Source organism: the organism of the source record quoted next (genome assembly GCF_019968985.1).
Source record: "MAG: Porospora cf. gigantea B chromosome Unknown PgB_NODE_605_length_14063_cov_123.615, whole genome shotgun sequence".
NCBI classification, from domain to species: domain Eukaryota; phylum Apicomplexa; class Conoidasida; order Eugregarinorida; family Porosporidae; genus Porospora; species Porospora cf. gigantea B.
The window spans coordinates 1-14,063 of record NW_027179144.1 but is presented as its reverse complement, the minus strand read 5'-3'; the positions used below and the strand labels follow the sequence as shown (position 1 = coordinate 14,063).

Genomic DNA, 14,063 nt, shown 5'->3' with positions numbered 1-14,063 from the left:
ACAACGTTCGCATGATCAGCAATGGATCGTGTGGTTTCATCGACTTCGACAACGCGGAAGGAGTCGAGGCAGCGATCAAGTGGAACCAGAGCAAGTACGCCGGCCGCTCCTTGAGAGTGAATAAGGCCAGTGATAAACCTCCTCGACGAGCTTAGTGTCCGTTTGTAGCAATGTTTTGTAGTGACTTCAAATGATTGGCAGTCCTCTGTGCTTAAGAGATAGAACCCTAGAACTGCGGACGCCATGGACCGTACATCAGCGAAAGATTCTCGACCGCCAGAGAGACATCCAGGAGGTGGCAAGCCTGCTGCACAGGTGTCCGTTCCTGCGTGCTCCACTCCTGTAGACGCTTTCGGTACTCGCTATCTGCTAAACCGTAGTCTTGCTGAGGATTAGGACGGTGATAGTTCACGAACCCTTGAAGCTTGCGCTTCACAACGTGGAGGTGGAACGCCCCTCTGTCGTTAGTCAGATGCAGTAGATCTTCGCCAAAAGCAGTCTGCATCAGCCACGACAACTCCTCTGAGCGTCGCCGTAGCCTCTCTAATATCCGCCCACATAGGGTCTGGAAGGCAGGCCAGCGGGCCACTCCAATGGTGAGGGCCATCTCGCGAGTAAGCCGGAACGGCACTTCCTCGGACACGCAAAGCTGCCTCCCCTTCTCATGCAAACAGTCAAAGTCGATATGCATGCATCGGCCACTCCGAACGTCGATGTTGACGTTTCCCATGTGTCTGTCTCCAAGGCCGAGCAGGTAGCCGAACATGGACCAAGCTGCAACGGTATGCTCGAAATTCCGTCGGGCAACAGCCCAGTTGTCCAGCGAGGAGTCGAAGGTGTCAGCAAAAGCAGCGGGAAGCTGCGGGGCCACCTTCACTGCAAACTTACGCAGTTGGTGGATGTTCCGAGCAATGGAACGCCCGCCTTTGCCGTTATGAACGATGATAGAGTCTTTTTGATTCTTGATAAATGCGATGAGTGGCTTGAGGTCAGTCACCCACTCCACCAGTCCTACGGTCTTGTTCAGCGCCCAGATACCATAGGTGTTCAACGGTTCTGATATAGTCTCACCTCTGAGCATCACATTCACCACAGCCGCGATTTCCATTACCCTAGCATCTTTCCGAAAATCTCCCGCGGCTTCGCATTTGATCAGCCGGTGGTAAGTCTTGCCGTCCGACCCCAGCAAGGCCACCTTCACTGGCTTCGTCAAACTGGAGATGACCAGCACTTCGTCGCGAATGCCCTTCAGCCAGACGAAGCCACTCTTCCGCGGGAGACACAACTGACATCTTGTGGGCACAATCACCTTTCCGGCGTTGGCGTTGATCAGACGCTTGGCCTGCGGGCAACAGGCGTCCAGAGTGGTCTTCAAATGCGTGTTAACAGCGCCTCCCTGTCTGGTCTTGGAGCGGCGGAACTCCGCGAGAGCTCCGAGATGAATCTCTGCAAGAAAAGTTGCGACGACGCTGAAATCGTTCAAATGCTGCTGATTCTCCTCTCCGCGAATTGTGGCGGCACCGCTCTCGATTTCCTTCCACACCCTTTGAGTGTCAGGATCCACATTCTTTTCAGAATCCCATAAAATCAGTGTGGAGAGATGCCACACAGCTTGATGTGGATACTCGGCCAGTAAACGCGACAGCAATGGGCGCACCACACACGACAACGTCTCGTTAAGCGCCAACGCAACGAGTGGCTGAAACAGCAGAAACCACTGAGTCGCCGATACTTTCAGGTAATGCGGAACCAGCCTCGTAGCCCACCCTGGATGCTGACTTGTCGACTGCAGCAGCGCCAGGAGCTTCATCAGAAGCAGGCGACTGGACCCATCTAGCGTCGGTCTGGAGGCGTCGGGGGCGAAGGCGCAGGCCTCCGCTAGTACCCGAGCCATGTCCTCGAGGCTGCCGGAAGCCAGACGTTGGGTAAAAATGCCGTCCAGCAGGACAGTCCCAAGCCGACTTCGAACGACGAACTCGGCGTAGTCCTTTCGGGAAGATTCAGAGGTTACGCCCAGAAGGTGAATGTTCCTACTGGCAACCTCGACTCCTTGGGACAGTACTTGACATAGCCTGTCTGACGCCTCCTCTAAGCTTATCGCCTGTCGCTCGTACTGGTGATATATCTCCTCACCAAGCAGGCCTGGACTGTCAAGAACTTCCTGTTTCTGATACAAGCGAAACTGGGCCTCCAAAACGCCCAAGTCGCCACGGCCTGAGGCCCACTCAACCGTTGCTGCTTCATCGGCTGTGGCAACACCTTCCTTGGCCGCGAGCACCGCCGTGGTCATCGCTAGCAGAGGTAGATTCGAGTGCTTTGCCAGCTGGGACACCTGTCGAAGGACGTCGAGGCACCCAACGTTGTTGGTGGCATACTGGTGGGTCGCTCCCGCCAAGACCCACTGTGACTCGTAGTCAGTTTCGCAGAGAGTCACAGCTCGAGACTTCACAAGCGACAGCGCCACGTGTAACTTGGATCCACGCATGGCGGCCTCCTCCACTTCTGCTATCAAGTTAGGGGCCATTGTTGTCTCGCAGGCCACGCTACTCGCTCCGGACAGCGCAGACTCCAGCTCAGTTTCGGCGCGAATCAGCAAAGAGGCATCTTCTTGTCCCTGCATGCACTCTTGCATCGCCAATTGCACGTCTGGCTGTGTCTTTTGCGCCCGGTGAAACAGGGTGAGCGCCCGTTGATTTAGAAGGAACGACACCACAGCCCAGGCCCCCGACAGCGCTGCTGCCTTTACGATTGCAGCCGTGTCGTCAACCGCAAACTGGAGGTCGGCGTAGGCTTCATGGCGTACTAGCAGTCTAGAGCATCGAAATATCTCCACCACGTCGACGCATGGGGGAAGCCTTTTCCACGCTTGGCGGGCTCGTTCTACTGCGGCGGCCACAGGTCTCTGACAGACGAGTGCCACGAGGCACCAGGTCACCACAACCCACTTTTTGGATGTACCGGAGAACGCCGTCGCCAGCGCACAGACGAGCTCGCCTTCCGCTACTGGGAGGCAGACGGCTAGCTCGCGGACGACCGCTTCCGCTGGGGACTCGTCACGTGCTGGAGGTTCGACCCGCGAGGTCCCTCGTGCCCGTTGCGCCAGCGCAAGCGCTCCTGGACTGAGCGAGACTACCTCAAAGGCGCTATTGTCGCGGACGGAGTGCAGAAACCCCAGCAAAGCCCTGCGGACCGAGTTATCATGGACAGGTGCCAGGCTCTCCACTAGGTGTCGAACCACTGCCATCACAGACCGAGGCCGCGGTTCTGGCAGCGCAACAGCGTCTACGTGGGTCAGTATGCACGTTGGGCTTCCCATGCGTGTCTCGAGGATAGTGCACAGAGTCTGGATGCGGCATTGTCCGAAAACTCACGACGATGGGCCTTACGGTGGACTGCCGCCGAGTCTCGGAGAGAAAGAGACGAAGTGGCTCCGTGTGGATGGCAAACGCTTCTGGGGACCCGTAGACGTCCGCGGCCTCTAGCAGTCGAAGTAAAACCGCTAGGTAGGGGAGCACGCACAGACTGCTGGCTCGGGGGTCTGGCGGAGCGCAAGCCCACTGCAAAGCGACACGTCGCGCATGAGACCCGGATTCCATCTGAGACAGAACCTCTCTGGTGATCATGATGGACCCCTTGCAGCGTTGATGGAGAACGTTCCACATAAAGCTTAGACGCTCTCTGCAGTCCTTGCAGCTGTGATTGAGGAGGTAGCACTCGGAGACAAGGGCGGACAAGGGGAGACTGACTGCCGTGATACACGACGGTTCTAGGTCCTGGAGAAGCTTCGGCACCAAGCACCAAAGGTTGAAGATGCAGGCACACAGCTCTTCAACCGGCCCACTATGTGCCGCCTCGAACTGGAAGTACGCTGATGGAATCAGCTGCGGTAGGAACCTGAACCGGCAGGCAACCTGCAGGAATACATTCACAAGGGCGTTGACGAGGTCGTCGGCTTGCTCGTGGCTGCTTAGCTTCTGGCTGAACACTACTGTTCGGAGGTGTCCGAGAGCCACGCTCGGTGCCGCCAGCACACCGGCACACGGCTTGCCTGTGATGCGAACACACAGATCCGGAATGCTTCCAGGGCAGTGGCTCAGCAGACGGCGGACGACACTGCAGATCCACCGAGGGAACGGCACATTCGATTTTGATGTATGTATTGCGACATCGAATAGCGCTTGGCTGTTCCACAGCAACACACGCAGAACGTCCTGCTTCGCCAACCCTCTGGGTACCCACGCTGAGGACGAGTGCCGCAGAAGCTACGTCTGGGGCCGGCCTCTCCAAGACGTAGCTCAATACGAGGTCCTCTCTCGACATGCGGGTCTGACCAGACCTCACGCGGAGCCATGCTGCAGCCCAGAAGTTGACGTGAGGCGCGTCTGGAAAGGGCTCAAAGGTTTCGGTGAGGACGAAACGCAGCCCAGGGGGCACCGATGGGCCTTGCGGAAGATTATCCAGAGCTAGTTGTCGAGTCACCTCATCTAGATTCATACACAGCGAGGCGACGCCTCCCGCCGCCCCCAGCAGAGGCAGCGCGGGGTCGAATATGAGGTGCATAGACTCCGGCAATGTCAGCATGGTCTTCACTTTGCGAACGGCGTCGGGGTCACTCGCTAAGGCGCGAAGGCAGACCCACGCCAAAGGTGCTGGGGAGCAGATAACCAGCGACTCAGTGGGATGGCGTCGCCAAGGGCATCCATGTAGCGACGCGCCAGCTGCAAGCAGCTGAATCCTGGAAGTAGGACAGAACCTCGCCGCCACGTATAACAGGTCCTGTTCTCGACAAGGGATGCATGTCAACTCCGGAAAGTTCGACACCAGGTAAATGAGCGCCGTGTGATGCTGCCACCTGAATGTCACCAGAGCCGGGACCACGTCAGAGACCACGCAGCTCGCCCGAAATCGCCTACGAGGCAGACCCTTGTCGCAGAGAACCTCAAACTGCCAGCCCTCCTCTTGCGGGAATACACGTCTTAGCGCGTCGCACGGAGCCTCGCCTTCAGAATCGCCCAGGTCGTCCTCGCAGAGCTTCCACAAACGAGCCTGCTCCTCGGACTGAAGCAGCGGTGGGCCCTTCGAACTTCTGTTCTGTCTGCGCATGAGGAGGCAACGAGCCAAACGCGGCTCTGCGAGGTCCAGCCCAAACAGCTGATTCACTGCGCAAAAATCCTCCCCCACGCAGACATCAGGCAGGTCAACAAAGGGGACTGCGACGCTTCTTGAATGCATGACCCGCAGATACAGTTCCAACAGTGAAATACCCAGACCTGAGCGGCGGAGTTGGAGAAGTTCCTCAATTCGTAGCCCGTCCTGCCGTCTGCTGGCCACACGGAGTACTGCTGTTTCTACGTTCGGTTTCGATAAATCGCTGATCATTCTAACGACTTGGCTCTCGGAATCAGTCAGAGGCATCTGAGAGAGCAGTGGCTCCACCGCGACAGGTGCTGGGCGCTCGCCGGCAAGAGCGCGTTGTAGGGCGCGAGCGACGACCACCGCCCGACCAGATGTGGTGTCGGGGGCAGGCAGACTTGCTACTTGGATTTCCGGACACACTCGAAGTAGTGCCACTTGGCGGATGAGGTCAGGGTTCATTAGATTACTAGGAATAAGTTCGTTGTGTGCGTGGGGCATTTGTGACAGTCGACAGCATCGCTCGCGGTGTGCCGAAACAAGTGCACACCATGCGAGGCGCAATCTTGAGTGAGGTCCTTTCGGACTCGTTACGCAGTTTTTTGGTCAAGCACTGCTCTGGGGTTGCGAGCGTCGAACGAGATTGATATCGGGCCTCACTCTATCGACACAACCGTGCCACCCCGCGAAGAGAGAATGGAGGCAGATAAAGAACAGGTCCCTCCTGAAGCACTGTCGCCGATTAAGAACCCAATTGACGAGCTCTTCAAGGTGGAGACAGAGGATTCTGCCGAGATCGACTTTGACGGGGAGGATGGAGACGAATTCGAGGATGACGAGGATGAAGAGTACGAAGTGGACGAGGAGATTGAGCAGGTTACAAGCGTTAAACAGACTAGCGACATTATAGAGACGCCCAGCTTCATGGAGGAAGAGGAGATGCGGTTCTACATTCGTTCCTCACAAGCATACGCTCGAACCGAATCTCGAGAGGAGCGGAGTCCCGAGACAGTGGTCTGCTTCTCGCTCAAGCAGCTAGAGGCGCCCATAGAAGCGGACTGCGACGCTACCATGACCCCACCCACGGTAAGCGCGGCATCATGGCAAAACGCGCGCGACTACCCGAATCAGGACGCGTACCAGCACCTCCACGCCTTCGTCAAGGGGAAGCTGGAGTACTCAGTACTCTTCGTATTGGACGGCCATGGCGAGTCAGGCGCGGAGGTGTCACACGGAATGCTGCGTCCCCTGGCGATGCAGACCATGGACGCTCTCATGCAGTACCGGAAGATGGAACAGTCCACCCCGCTACTGGGCAAGGTCCTTAACGACGCACTATACCGAGCGACTATGGGCTTTCTCTCAGTGCCGGCGAACTACAATCACTGCTCCAAGGCAGGTTCCGTGTATTTGGCCGCCGCTTTTATCTGGAGGACCCGCAAGGGCGTGACAGCGAGTCTGGGTGACGCCACGGCATGGGTGGTGTCCAGAGCGGCGAGTCGCGCAACTCCATGGAGCGCTCTCCCTGGAGTATCCGACAGTAACGTCGATGTGAGCCTGGAGCCGATTTCCGAAGACGTGGGGATGGACAACCCCAAGTACCTTGAACGAGCCGTGTCACTGCAGGACCCAAGCACCACCGAAGCCAGGGTGCATCCCCGGAACGAGTACGAGCTGCAAGTGAAGGACCCGTTCTCCAGATGGAGCATCACCACAGACGCTCAGTACGACAGCAGGCTTGCCGGGCTGCAGTTGGCGGCCTCTATGTGCGACCTGGTGTACCCTGTGCTCAGGACTCCTGTCTTGAGGTTCTACCACGTGCCAGTCGGTGACGCTAGGTATATTCTATTGACGTCTGATGGCATCACACACAAGTACGACAGTATGGCTTACGCCAGTCAGAAGAGGAACATGCGCGAGGACGCCACCAAAGAGTTGCTCGGGATGCTATCCACTCAGTACAAGCCGATTAAGGAGCTGCGGGATTGGGAGAAGGTATGGCGAATGTTCCTAATGGCCACCTGGGATTACTCGTTTTATAGGGCACACATGAGTGACGTGTTCATGAGCAAGGACCTCCAACGGTACTGGTCGGAAACCAAAGGGAGCGAGAACGAGCAGCTGGAGCGGTTGCTGGACTTGATGTTCGAGCACTGCTACGACAGCGATGACGTCACCGCCATGATCATGAAGGTATAATCTTGAACCCTCATTTGTCCAGCGCAGTACTACCGGTTTGGTCTAGGTCGTTCTGGGCCCCCCAACTGATGTGAGCTGTCACGTTTCGGCCATCTCGGCACTGGGGAATTCAAACAGTCCTCCTGACTTCTTCTAGGCCTTTCACGACGACGTTCTTTCTTTGGGCTGGGGGATAGACTTCTTCCAGGCCTTTCATAACGACGTTCTTTCTTCGGACTGGGGGATAGACTTCTTTCAGGCCTTTCACGACGTTCTTTCTTCGGAGGGGTTAGACGTCGACGACATTCCTTGTTTGGGGTGGGGGGACGACGGTCGGTTTCAAGGACGGGGCTCCTACATGGAGATCGTCGATGACGGTACTGTTTATGGGGGCTTCGAGACCTTCGACGACGGTTGGTTTCAAGGACGGGGCTCTGACTTCGAGATCCTCGACGACGGTACTGTTTGTGGGGGCTTCGAGACCTTTGACGACGGTTGTCGGGGCTCAGACATGGAGATCGTCGATCTTGTCTACCTGCTCTACGGGCCTCCCTATCAGCAGTGCCCTGCTGGGCTTGCTTTGCCACAGGAGCGGCGGATTCCCCCCTCGCAGCTGCCACCAGATTCTGCCTGTTGAAGCACTGAAATGACAAGTGACCTATCTGGTTGCAATATCGGCAGCCACCGACGCTGCGGGAGGTTGAGACGCGACTAGGACCAGGCCCCGACTCCCGCCACGACTCCGCCTCCAGAGAGCCAGTGACCTGAACCCGGTTATCCTGAGGCATGCGCACTCTTCCGACAGTGGCAGGCATATGCGTCTAAATTAGGGAAAACTCGAATCTGTATGATTACTTCCTGCTTAGAAGCGTAATTGTAACAGATGCAAACTCTCGATTACACTACACGGTAGACGTCGTGGCGGTAAAACTCCACCGTGAAGGTTCGGTATCTGTAACTGAAGCTTGTGCTTTGTAGTCAATACCTTGGTAGCTCTGCCGGTAGAATATCCAGAGAACGCCAAAGAAAGTGATCGCACAGGCACCCGCCCAGCCGCCAAGGAGTGCTCGATAGTCGGGGTTGGTGCGGTCGATGAGGATGTTGAAAAGTTGGAGAAGTCCTGCAGCGAAACCAATGGAACCTGACAACTTGCCGAAGTGCTCCACATCGAAAACTTCTGACATGTACGTGTACTTAGTGGTGTAGATGTGGGCGTTGGACAAAACGTAGAGGGTGGCGCTGAGGTAGTGGAGGGGCAGTACGGAGGTAAACGTTAGAAGCAACATGGTGATGTTCATGGCCGTCATGATCATACAGATCAAAAGTGTGGGGACATAGACATTCAAAAATCCCCACAACAGGCCGACTATACCTTCAAATGGGTACAGCCATCCAAAAAACGTGGCGACATCATCACCTGAAATCAACCTCAGGTTCACGTTGTAGACGTTAAATGTCATGATCTGAACGACATACCAGAGGAGGCAGGTAATCCATTCTATGGTGAACAGCAGGCGAAGGTACCCCATCCATCCAGAGAGCGGCGGATCACTGCTCTCCTCGGAACTGGTTTCCTTCGCCGCCCGGAGCTCTAGGCGCGTCACGGGCAAGCAAATGCAATACAAAATAGCAAATGGAACACAGAACAAGACATATCCGTTGTGAATCAACGCGAATGACCAGTCAGTTGCATTCTGAATTGTAAGCATGACTGGCGACACGAAGCTAGTAAACAGCTGCACGGCCATGGAATGCGCCATGATCAGCTTGGCCTTAGACGGCCAGGTCTCGCTTAGGACGAAAATGGGGAAACAGACGAAGGCGCCAGAGAGACCAGCCATGATGAATCCTGGGACGTACAGCCGAAGGGAGGGGCTGGAGAATCCGATGCACCCGTACCCCACGACGAAGAGCAGCTCTCCAACGATCCCACACCACCGAGGGCCGACGTTGTCGTACAGAATACCAGCGAGGAGGGTTCCAAAAAATCCAAAACTAGAGCCATAGGTGTACAGTGAGCCTACGGCATTGAACTGCTCAAGGCATATGTAGGCCTCTCCGTCAACAAGACTGTCAGGAGTACACAGCCACGAATACGCCCCGCCTTTCAGCAACATTTCGGAGTAATGCTGCCATCCGTAGTACACTGACGAGGTCAGAAAGATTGTGACGGTAGAGATGGCCAGCCTTGTCCATTTCCCAGTCAGGCTAACGAACATTGAATAATGAATAAAGAGATGAATTCTTGGGTCTTTGAACTCGAAGAGCTGACGTTATTCGTCGACCGCCGTGCACTCATCGCTACGGTCATCGGGCCTAGTGGTACAAACATCAGAGCTCTCTCTGTCGATGGTATGCGGGTGATTCTTCACGGCGAAGGCGTAATAGCACCTGCCTCCGATACGTCGGGACCCCTCAGATTAGCAGTCGGCACTTGGCACCGAGAAGCGAGTTTGACCGAGTTTAAGAAGAAGCTCGGGGGGATCCTCCTAAATCGGTTCGCTGGTAGATGCTTTTCTGATGTATACGCATGCTTGGAAAGATGTGGGCTCCAGCCAGAGCTCTGTGAGTGGGTCTCTAGAAGCGGGACTGACCCGTATCGGAAACTCGTGGATGTAGAACGAAACTCCACATCTTCAGCTATGCCCTCTGTGAAACAAGCCATCAAACGATCCGACAGCAGCCTGTCGTGTGACGAACCCCACCCGCGAAGACAGCTTAGCGGACGCCGAGATCGAAGGAGGAGCTCCTCGAACAGCTCACTGTCTGTTTCTGACAGACGGCGAGGCCGAGAACGTACGAAGGCCCCTTGTAAGAGGCTCCCGCGCGAATGGGAGTCATCAAGTTCGGAGGATGAGCTGTTAGTGGAGCCAAAGGCGTCAGGAATCTACCGCTTCTTTCAAGGCGTTTCAGCAAGGGATGTCGACTCGAATGTGCGGGAAATACTGCGGGCGCGAAGACGTCGCCTTGAGGAACTCGACGCACAGAGAGATATCGTAAACAAGAAGGTCGAGGTGGCGATTCTCGAGAGAGCGCAATCCCTCGAGCAGCCAAGACCCAAGAAGTGGATTCGCGATGGCTGTCCACAGATGAAAAAGACAGGTTCGTTGAGGTGATAGACGTTCTTTTGGTCAGAATTCCCACATTCTGCACGATGCGATCAGGCTGCGAGGTAACGTAGAGGTGACTATTTTACACAGCTATCTCGTGTCGTGCACGCCTTCTACACGCTCGGGTCACCAGAGGAGAAACACCAAGCGTAGGTGCCTGGAGCCGCGGCAATTCAGCGATCAATGGCTTCAGTCATGGCAACAGTCAACGGCAGCCTGGTCTCAGTCTCGAGGGGTCCTAGAGCACCCTACCGGAGCTATGGAATTAGTTCAGTTCTGTGCGCTGACTCTGAAGGTGAAGGTCATGTTCGACCTCTATGAGGTTCCACTGGCTGATAGGGACCTACTGAAGGATAGCTTGCTTTCCTTCTTGCGACGATTCGGGGTCCAGACTGAAATGAGGGCTGTCGCTATTCAGCTTGCTATAGCGTTGGCCGTCTTGTCGATACAGAATATGAGTCCAGACGACACAACTTCGCCAGTGGACGAGGTCGTGAGTGCCTTCCAAGATCCGGCCTTACATTTCGTTTGCGCCATGTGCCTTAAGATCCTGGTTGAAGAGTCTTTCGAACGCAGAGACCTATTCGCAACGCCTGAGCAACGAGAGAGGCACAGAGCCCTCCTCAACAAGTCCTCGCCAGTGGCGCTCAGTCGGCTGGAATCGTTGTTCGCAGCAGCGCCGGACTCCCAGATGCGTGAGGCAGCGCTGGAGGCGTTCGTTACCTGGGTCGCCTTCACGGACCCGCCTCCAGAGAGCCTGCGCCGGTCCTGCGTCCTTCAGCAGTGCTTCCTGGACGTGAACGAGCGCTCGCTAGCCGTGATCAACGTGGTGACGCGGTTGGGTGTTGAGCGGCCGCTGTCGTTTCTTCCGTTGCTCCACGTTATCCTAGAACAAGTTAGTTCTCGGCTGAAGCCACTATTCTTACAAGTCATCGAGGCGGAGGAGGCAGAGATGGTTCAGGAGCTGGGCGCACTATTCCTAAACCTGTCACAAGCCTACATGTGGGAGTTAGTCTTCGCGTCCCATGAGGAGATGGCATTCCGAGACCTCTTGGAGCTACTGTTGGTCATATTCAGAATCCCCTTCTGTTCACTGGAGAACTCCACACTGCTGACCAACCGAGCTGCCAGCCTCCTACTCGACTTTGTCGACTGCAGGGTGGTCAGCGTGCAGCGCGCTAGCGACCTCGACGTGATGGAAGCTGGAGCGGCTGCGTTCACTCAGCTACTGCCGCAGGTTTTGGAAATCGTAGTGGCCCAAGCGAAGTACCCGACTGAGATCATATCCGATACGGGTGCAGTAGACAACACGCTTTGGGAAGAGTTCCGCGAGTTCCGGTCGTATCTAGGGTGCATAGTGGAGCAGGTGGTGCTGGATAAGCTAGTCTCGGAGGCCGTCTTCCACCAGGTTGTCGTGCAGCCGCTGCGAACCGAGTTCCAGGAAGGTAACCCCAGAGCTCTCGAGGGCCGACTCTTCCTGATGTCGTCGCTGCGAGGTAATCTGATTGCGGCCGAAGATCTGGAGATCCTCCCGGGGTTGTTGCCAGGCAACCGGCCTGAACACCAGCTGGACATTGCCTGTCGCTCTACCGTCTCGAAGTTCATCGAGAGCATCCTGAAGAGTGTCAACCCCCAGCTGGACTTTTCAGCAGTCCTCCCGTCCATAATGGGGCAGCTGCTCGCCGCTGTGGAGCACGGGCCTGCAGCGTTGTCTTACTACTGCTCATCCACCCTGGACACGGCGCTTGCGTCACCTCGAGTAGCACCTATTGTGCAGCCAGCGCTACCTGGGCTGGTCGACAAGGTGTGCTCTCACTGGGTGTACTCTCGGGAGCTGAGTGAGGCCTGTGCAATCATGCTCCGTTCTCTGGGGAAAGCCGTGTCTCTCGTCCGAGCAGATGAAGAGTTCGTGGGCCTGGTAGACGAGGTTGTCACCAGAATGGTATTGGCTGCTATGAGTGCAGGTGCCGATGACCAAGCTCGTTTACTCGACTACGTGGCCGATTTTGTTGGTCACCTGGACCCTCGGCACAGATTCGGAGTTGGGGACGAGACGCGCGTGACGCGGATGGCTGAAATCATCAAACGAAAGGTACTAGCGGTGGCTTTTACTCTCATCACTGAAAGGAGCGAAGAGGAGCCGGTTCAGGAAAGGGCCTGCCGAATTCTAAAGCATAGCATGCGTGTTTTGGGTGCTGAGGCTTTCAAGTCCGAAGCCCAGCAGTATTGCGAACTCCTGAGGCACGTCTGCCAGGCCCATCTCCATTCCTGCTACGTGTACTCAGTAGAGTGGCTGGCTGTGGAATACGCCGTGGACGAGACCATGACCCAACCCCTAAACGCCACATTCAACGCGGTCGTGGAGTCTGCTCTGAGACATCTGGAAATTGGAGGCATCCCAGAACAGCTGATGGTGGAGGATATCTACGGCCTGACATGCAAGTTATTCGACCTGCTACCAGTCACGATCGGTGCATCGCCACATTTGCCACGCCTGATTCAGGGGATCCAGACGTGCATACAGTCAGAGGACTACCATGTGAGCAAGCTGGTCATCCAGTCCATGGACAAGTTCGCCAGACTCGTTATCGAGGACGACTACATGCAGAACCAGTACCGGCGCCACGAAGACGAATGGGCCAAGCAGCTGTTCGAGGCGTACTCAGACCAAGTCAGACCTCTTTTCGCCGCCTCTGCGCCCATGATGACTTCAGCGCTGCTGACCAAGGTCTCCTTGGACCCTCCCCGGGAGATCATCGACCTGGTGGCGCGGGCGATCGACTCCTTCCACGTGGCACTGGGCGACGCCGTGTTTGAAAGAACGTTGTTGGAGGCTCTGCGTGTGCTGCCAGCTTCCATTTTCGTGGGGGGGAACGCGAGCGCTGAGTCATATTTGCGGTTGTTGTCGTCGCGAGACGACCGTGAAGTCATTCGAGCTCTGGACGCGTTGAAGGGCTGCTGCCGGCGGTTAGCACTTCGGAACCGAGGCCAGTTGGAGTGATGTTTGTAGTGAACACCGGCATTCCGCGTTATCTGTCAAATAAATGATCGAGGCTTTCCTTGCAGTGTCTCGCCAGGGCAAGCCACGTGTAGTGAGGTTCTTCAACAACAGCATCGGCGTGCAAGAGAGAGACCATATAATTCAGGAACTGACCTCCACCGTCATCGAAAGGCCAGCGCACTGCACCAACACAGTCGATTACAAGCAGTGGAAACTCATCTACAAACGCTACGCCAGCTTGTACTTCGTGGTTCTAGCTCACCCAGAGGACAACTCCCTCATGCACCTCGAGATGATCCACCATTATGTGGAACTGTTGGATAAGTACTTTGGGAACGTTTGTGAGCTGGACCTCATTTTTAACGCACACAAGGTGAGCTATCTATCACAAGGGCACATACAGGCGCTGTTCCTGATGGACGAAGTCCTGTGTGGCGGAACTCTTATGGAGTCCTCAAAGAAGGTAGCGCTTCGCTCGTGCCAGGCTCAAGACGCATGGATGGAGTGTGAACCCAAGGGCAAGAAGACGACGTCGTTGTAACCTCACTATGACCGGTTGCCTGTGCGCTTCAGATAAAAAAACATTGGACCGTCCTCAGCCAGCCATTCGGGGTCGACGCTGGTGACGTTCTGCAGGTACT

The 14,063-nt window shown here is 56.0% G+C and overlaps 6 protein-coding genes across 10 annotated transcripts; 4 read left to right on the top strand and 2 right to left on the bottom strand.

Moving 5' to 3' along the window:
- Positions 1-226: 226 nt before the first annotated feature.
- Positions 227-5,595, bottom strand: KVP17_000962 (uncharacterized protein; the record flags this gene model as incomplete). Of its 2 annotated transcripts, none has more annotated exons than XM_068515921.1 (3): positions 227-3,343; positions 3,372-4,211; positions 4,240-5,595. In XM_068515921.1, the coding sequence occupies 3 exons, from the start codon at positions 5,593-5,595 to the stop codon at positions 227-229; spliced, it is 5,313 nt and encodes a 1,770-aa protein (XP_068372825.1).
- Positions 5,596-5,684: 89 nt separating this feature from the next.
- On the top strand, positions 5,685-7,332 carry KVP17_000964 (uncharacterized protein; the record flags this gene model as incomplete). 2 transcript variants are annotated; one of them, XM_068515925.1, is made up of 2 exons in its annotated part: positions 5,685-5,703; positions 5,732-7,332. In XM_068515925.1, 2 exons carry the CDS (start codon positions 5,685-5,687, stop codon positions 7,330-7,332), a joined length of 1,620 nt encoding a protein of 539 aa, XP_068372829.1. The 2 variants fall into 2 exon arrangements, with proteins under 2 accessions (XP_068372829.1, XP_068372828.1); XM_068515924.1 differs by lacking the exon at positions 5,685-5,703 and having other exon boundaries at positions 5,830-7,332.
- Positions 7,333-7,669: 337 nt separating this feature from the next.
- On the top strand, positions 7,670-7,948 carry KVP17_000963 (uncharacterized protein; the record flags this gene model as incomplete). The annotated part of the gene is made up of 1 exon (XM_068515923.1): positions 7,670-7,948. One exon carries the CDS (start codon positions 7,670-7,672, stop codon positions 7,946-7,948), a length of 279 nt encoding a protein of 92 aa, XP_068372827.1.
- Positions 7,949-8,213: 265 nt separating this feature from the next.
- Positions 8,214-9,530, bottom strand: KVP17_000959 (uncharacterized protein; the record flags this gene model as incomplete). Its single annotated transcript, XM_068515916.1, has 1 exon — positions 8,214-9,530. One exon carries the CDS (start codon positions 9,528-9,530, stop codon positions 8,214-8,216), a length of 1,317 nt encoding a protein of 438 aa, XP_068372820.1.
- A 935-nt stretch (positions 9,531-10,465) lies between these two features.
- KVP17_000960 (uncharacterized protein) lies at positions 10,466-13,422 on the top strand (the record flags this gene model as incomplete). 2 transcript variants are annotated; one of them, XM_068515917.1, is made up of 3 exons in its annotated part: positions 10,466-10,483; positions 10,512-10,570; positions 10,599-13,422. In XM_068515917.1, the coding sequence occupies 3 exons, from the start codon at positions 10,466-10,468 to the stop codon at positions 13,420-13,422; spliced, it is 2,901 nt and encodes a 966-aa protein (XP_068372821.1). The 2 variants fall into 2 exon arrangements, with proteins under 2 accessions (XP_068372821.1, XP_068372822.1); XM_068515918.1 differs by lacking the exons at positions 10,466-10,483; positions 10,512-10,570 and having other exon boundaries at positions 10,681-13,422.
- Positions 13,423-13,465: 43 nt separating this feature from the next.
- Positions 13,466-13,963, top strand: KVP17_000961 (uncharacterized protein; the record flags this gene model as incomplete). Of its 2 annotated transcripts, XM_068515920.1 has the most annotated exons (2): positions 13,466-13,795; positions 13,826-13,963. In XM_068515920.1, the coding sequence occupies 2 exons, from the start codon at positions 13,466-13,468 to the stop codon at positions 13,961-13,963; spliced, it is 468 nt and encodes a 155-aa protein (XP_068372824.1). The 2 variants fall into 2 exon arrangements, with proteins under 2 accessions (XP_068372824.1, XP_068372823.1); XM_068515919.1 differs by having other exon boundaries at positions 13,466-13,963.
- Between the last annotated feature and the right edge of the window lie 100 nt (positions 13,964-14,063).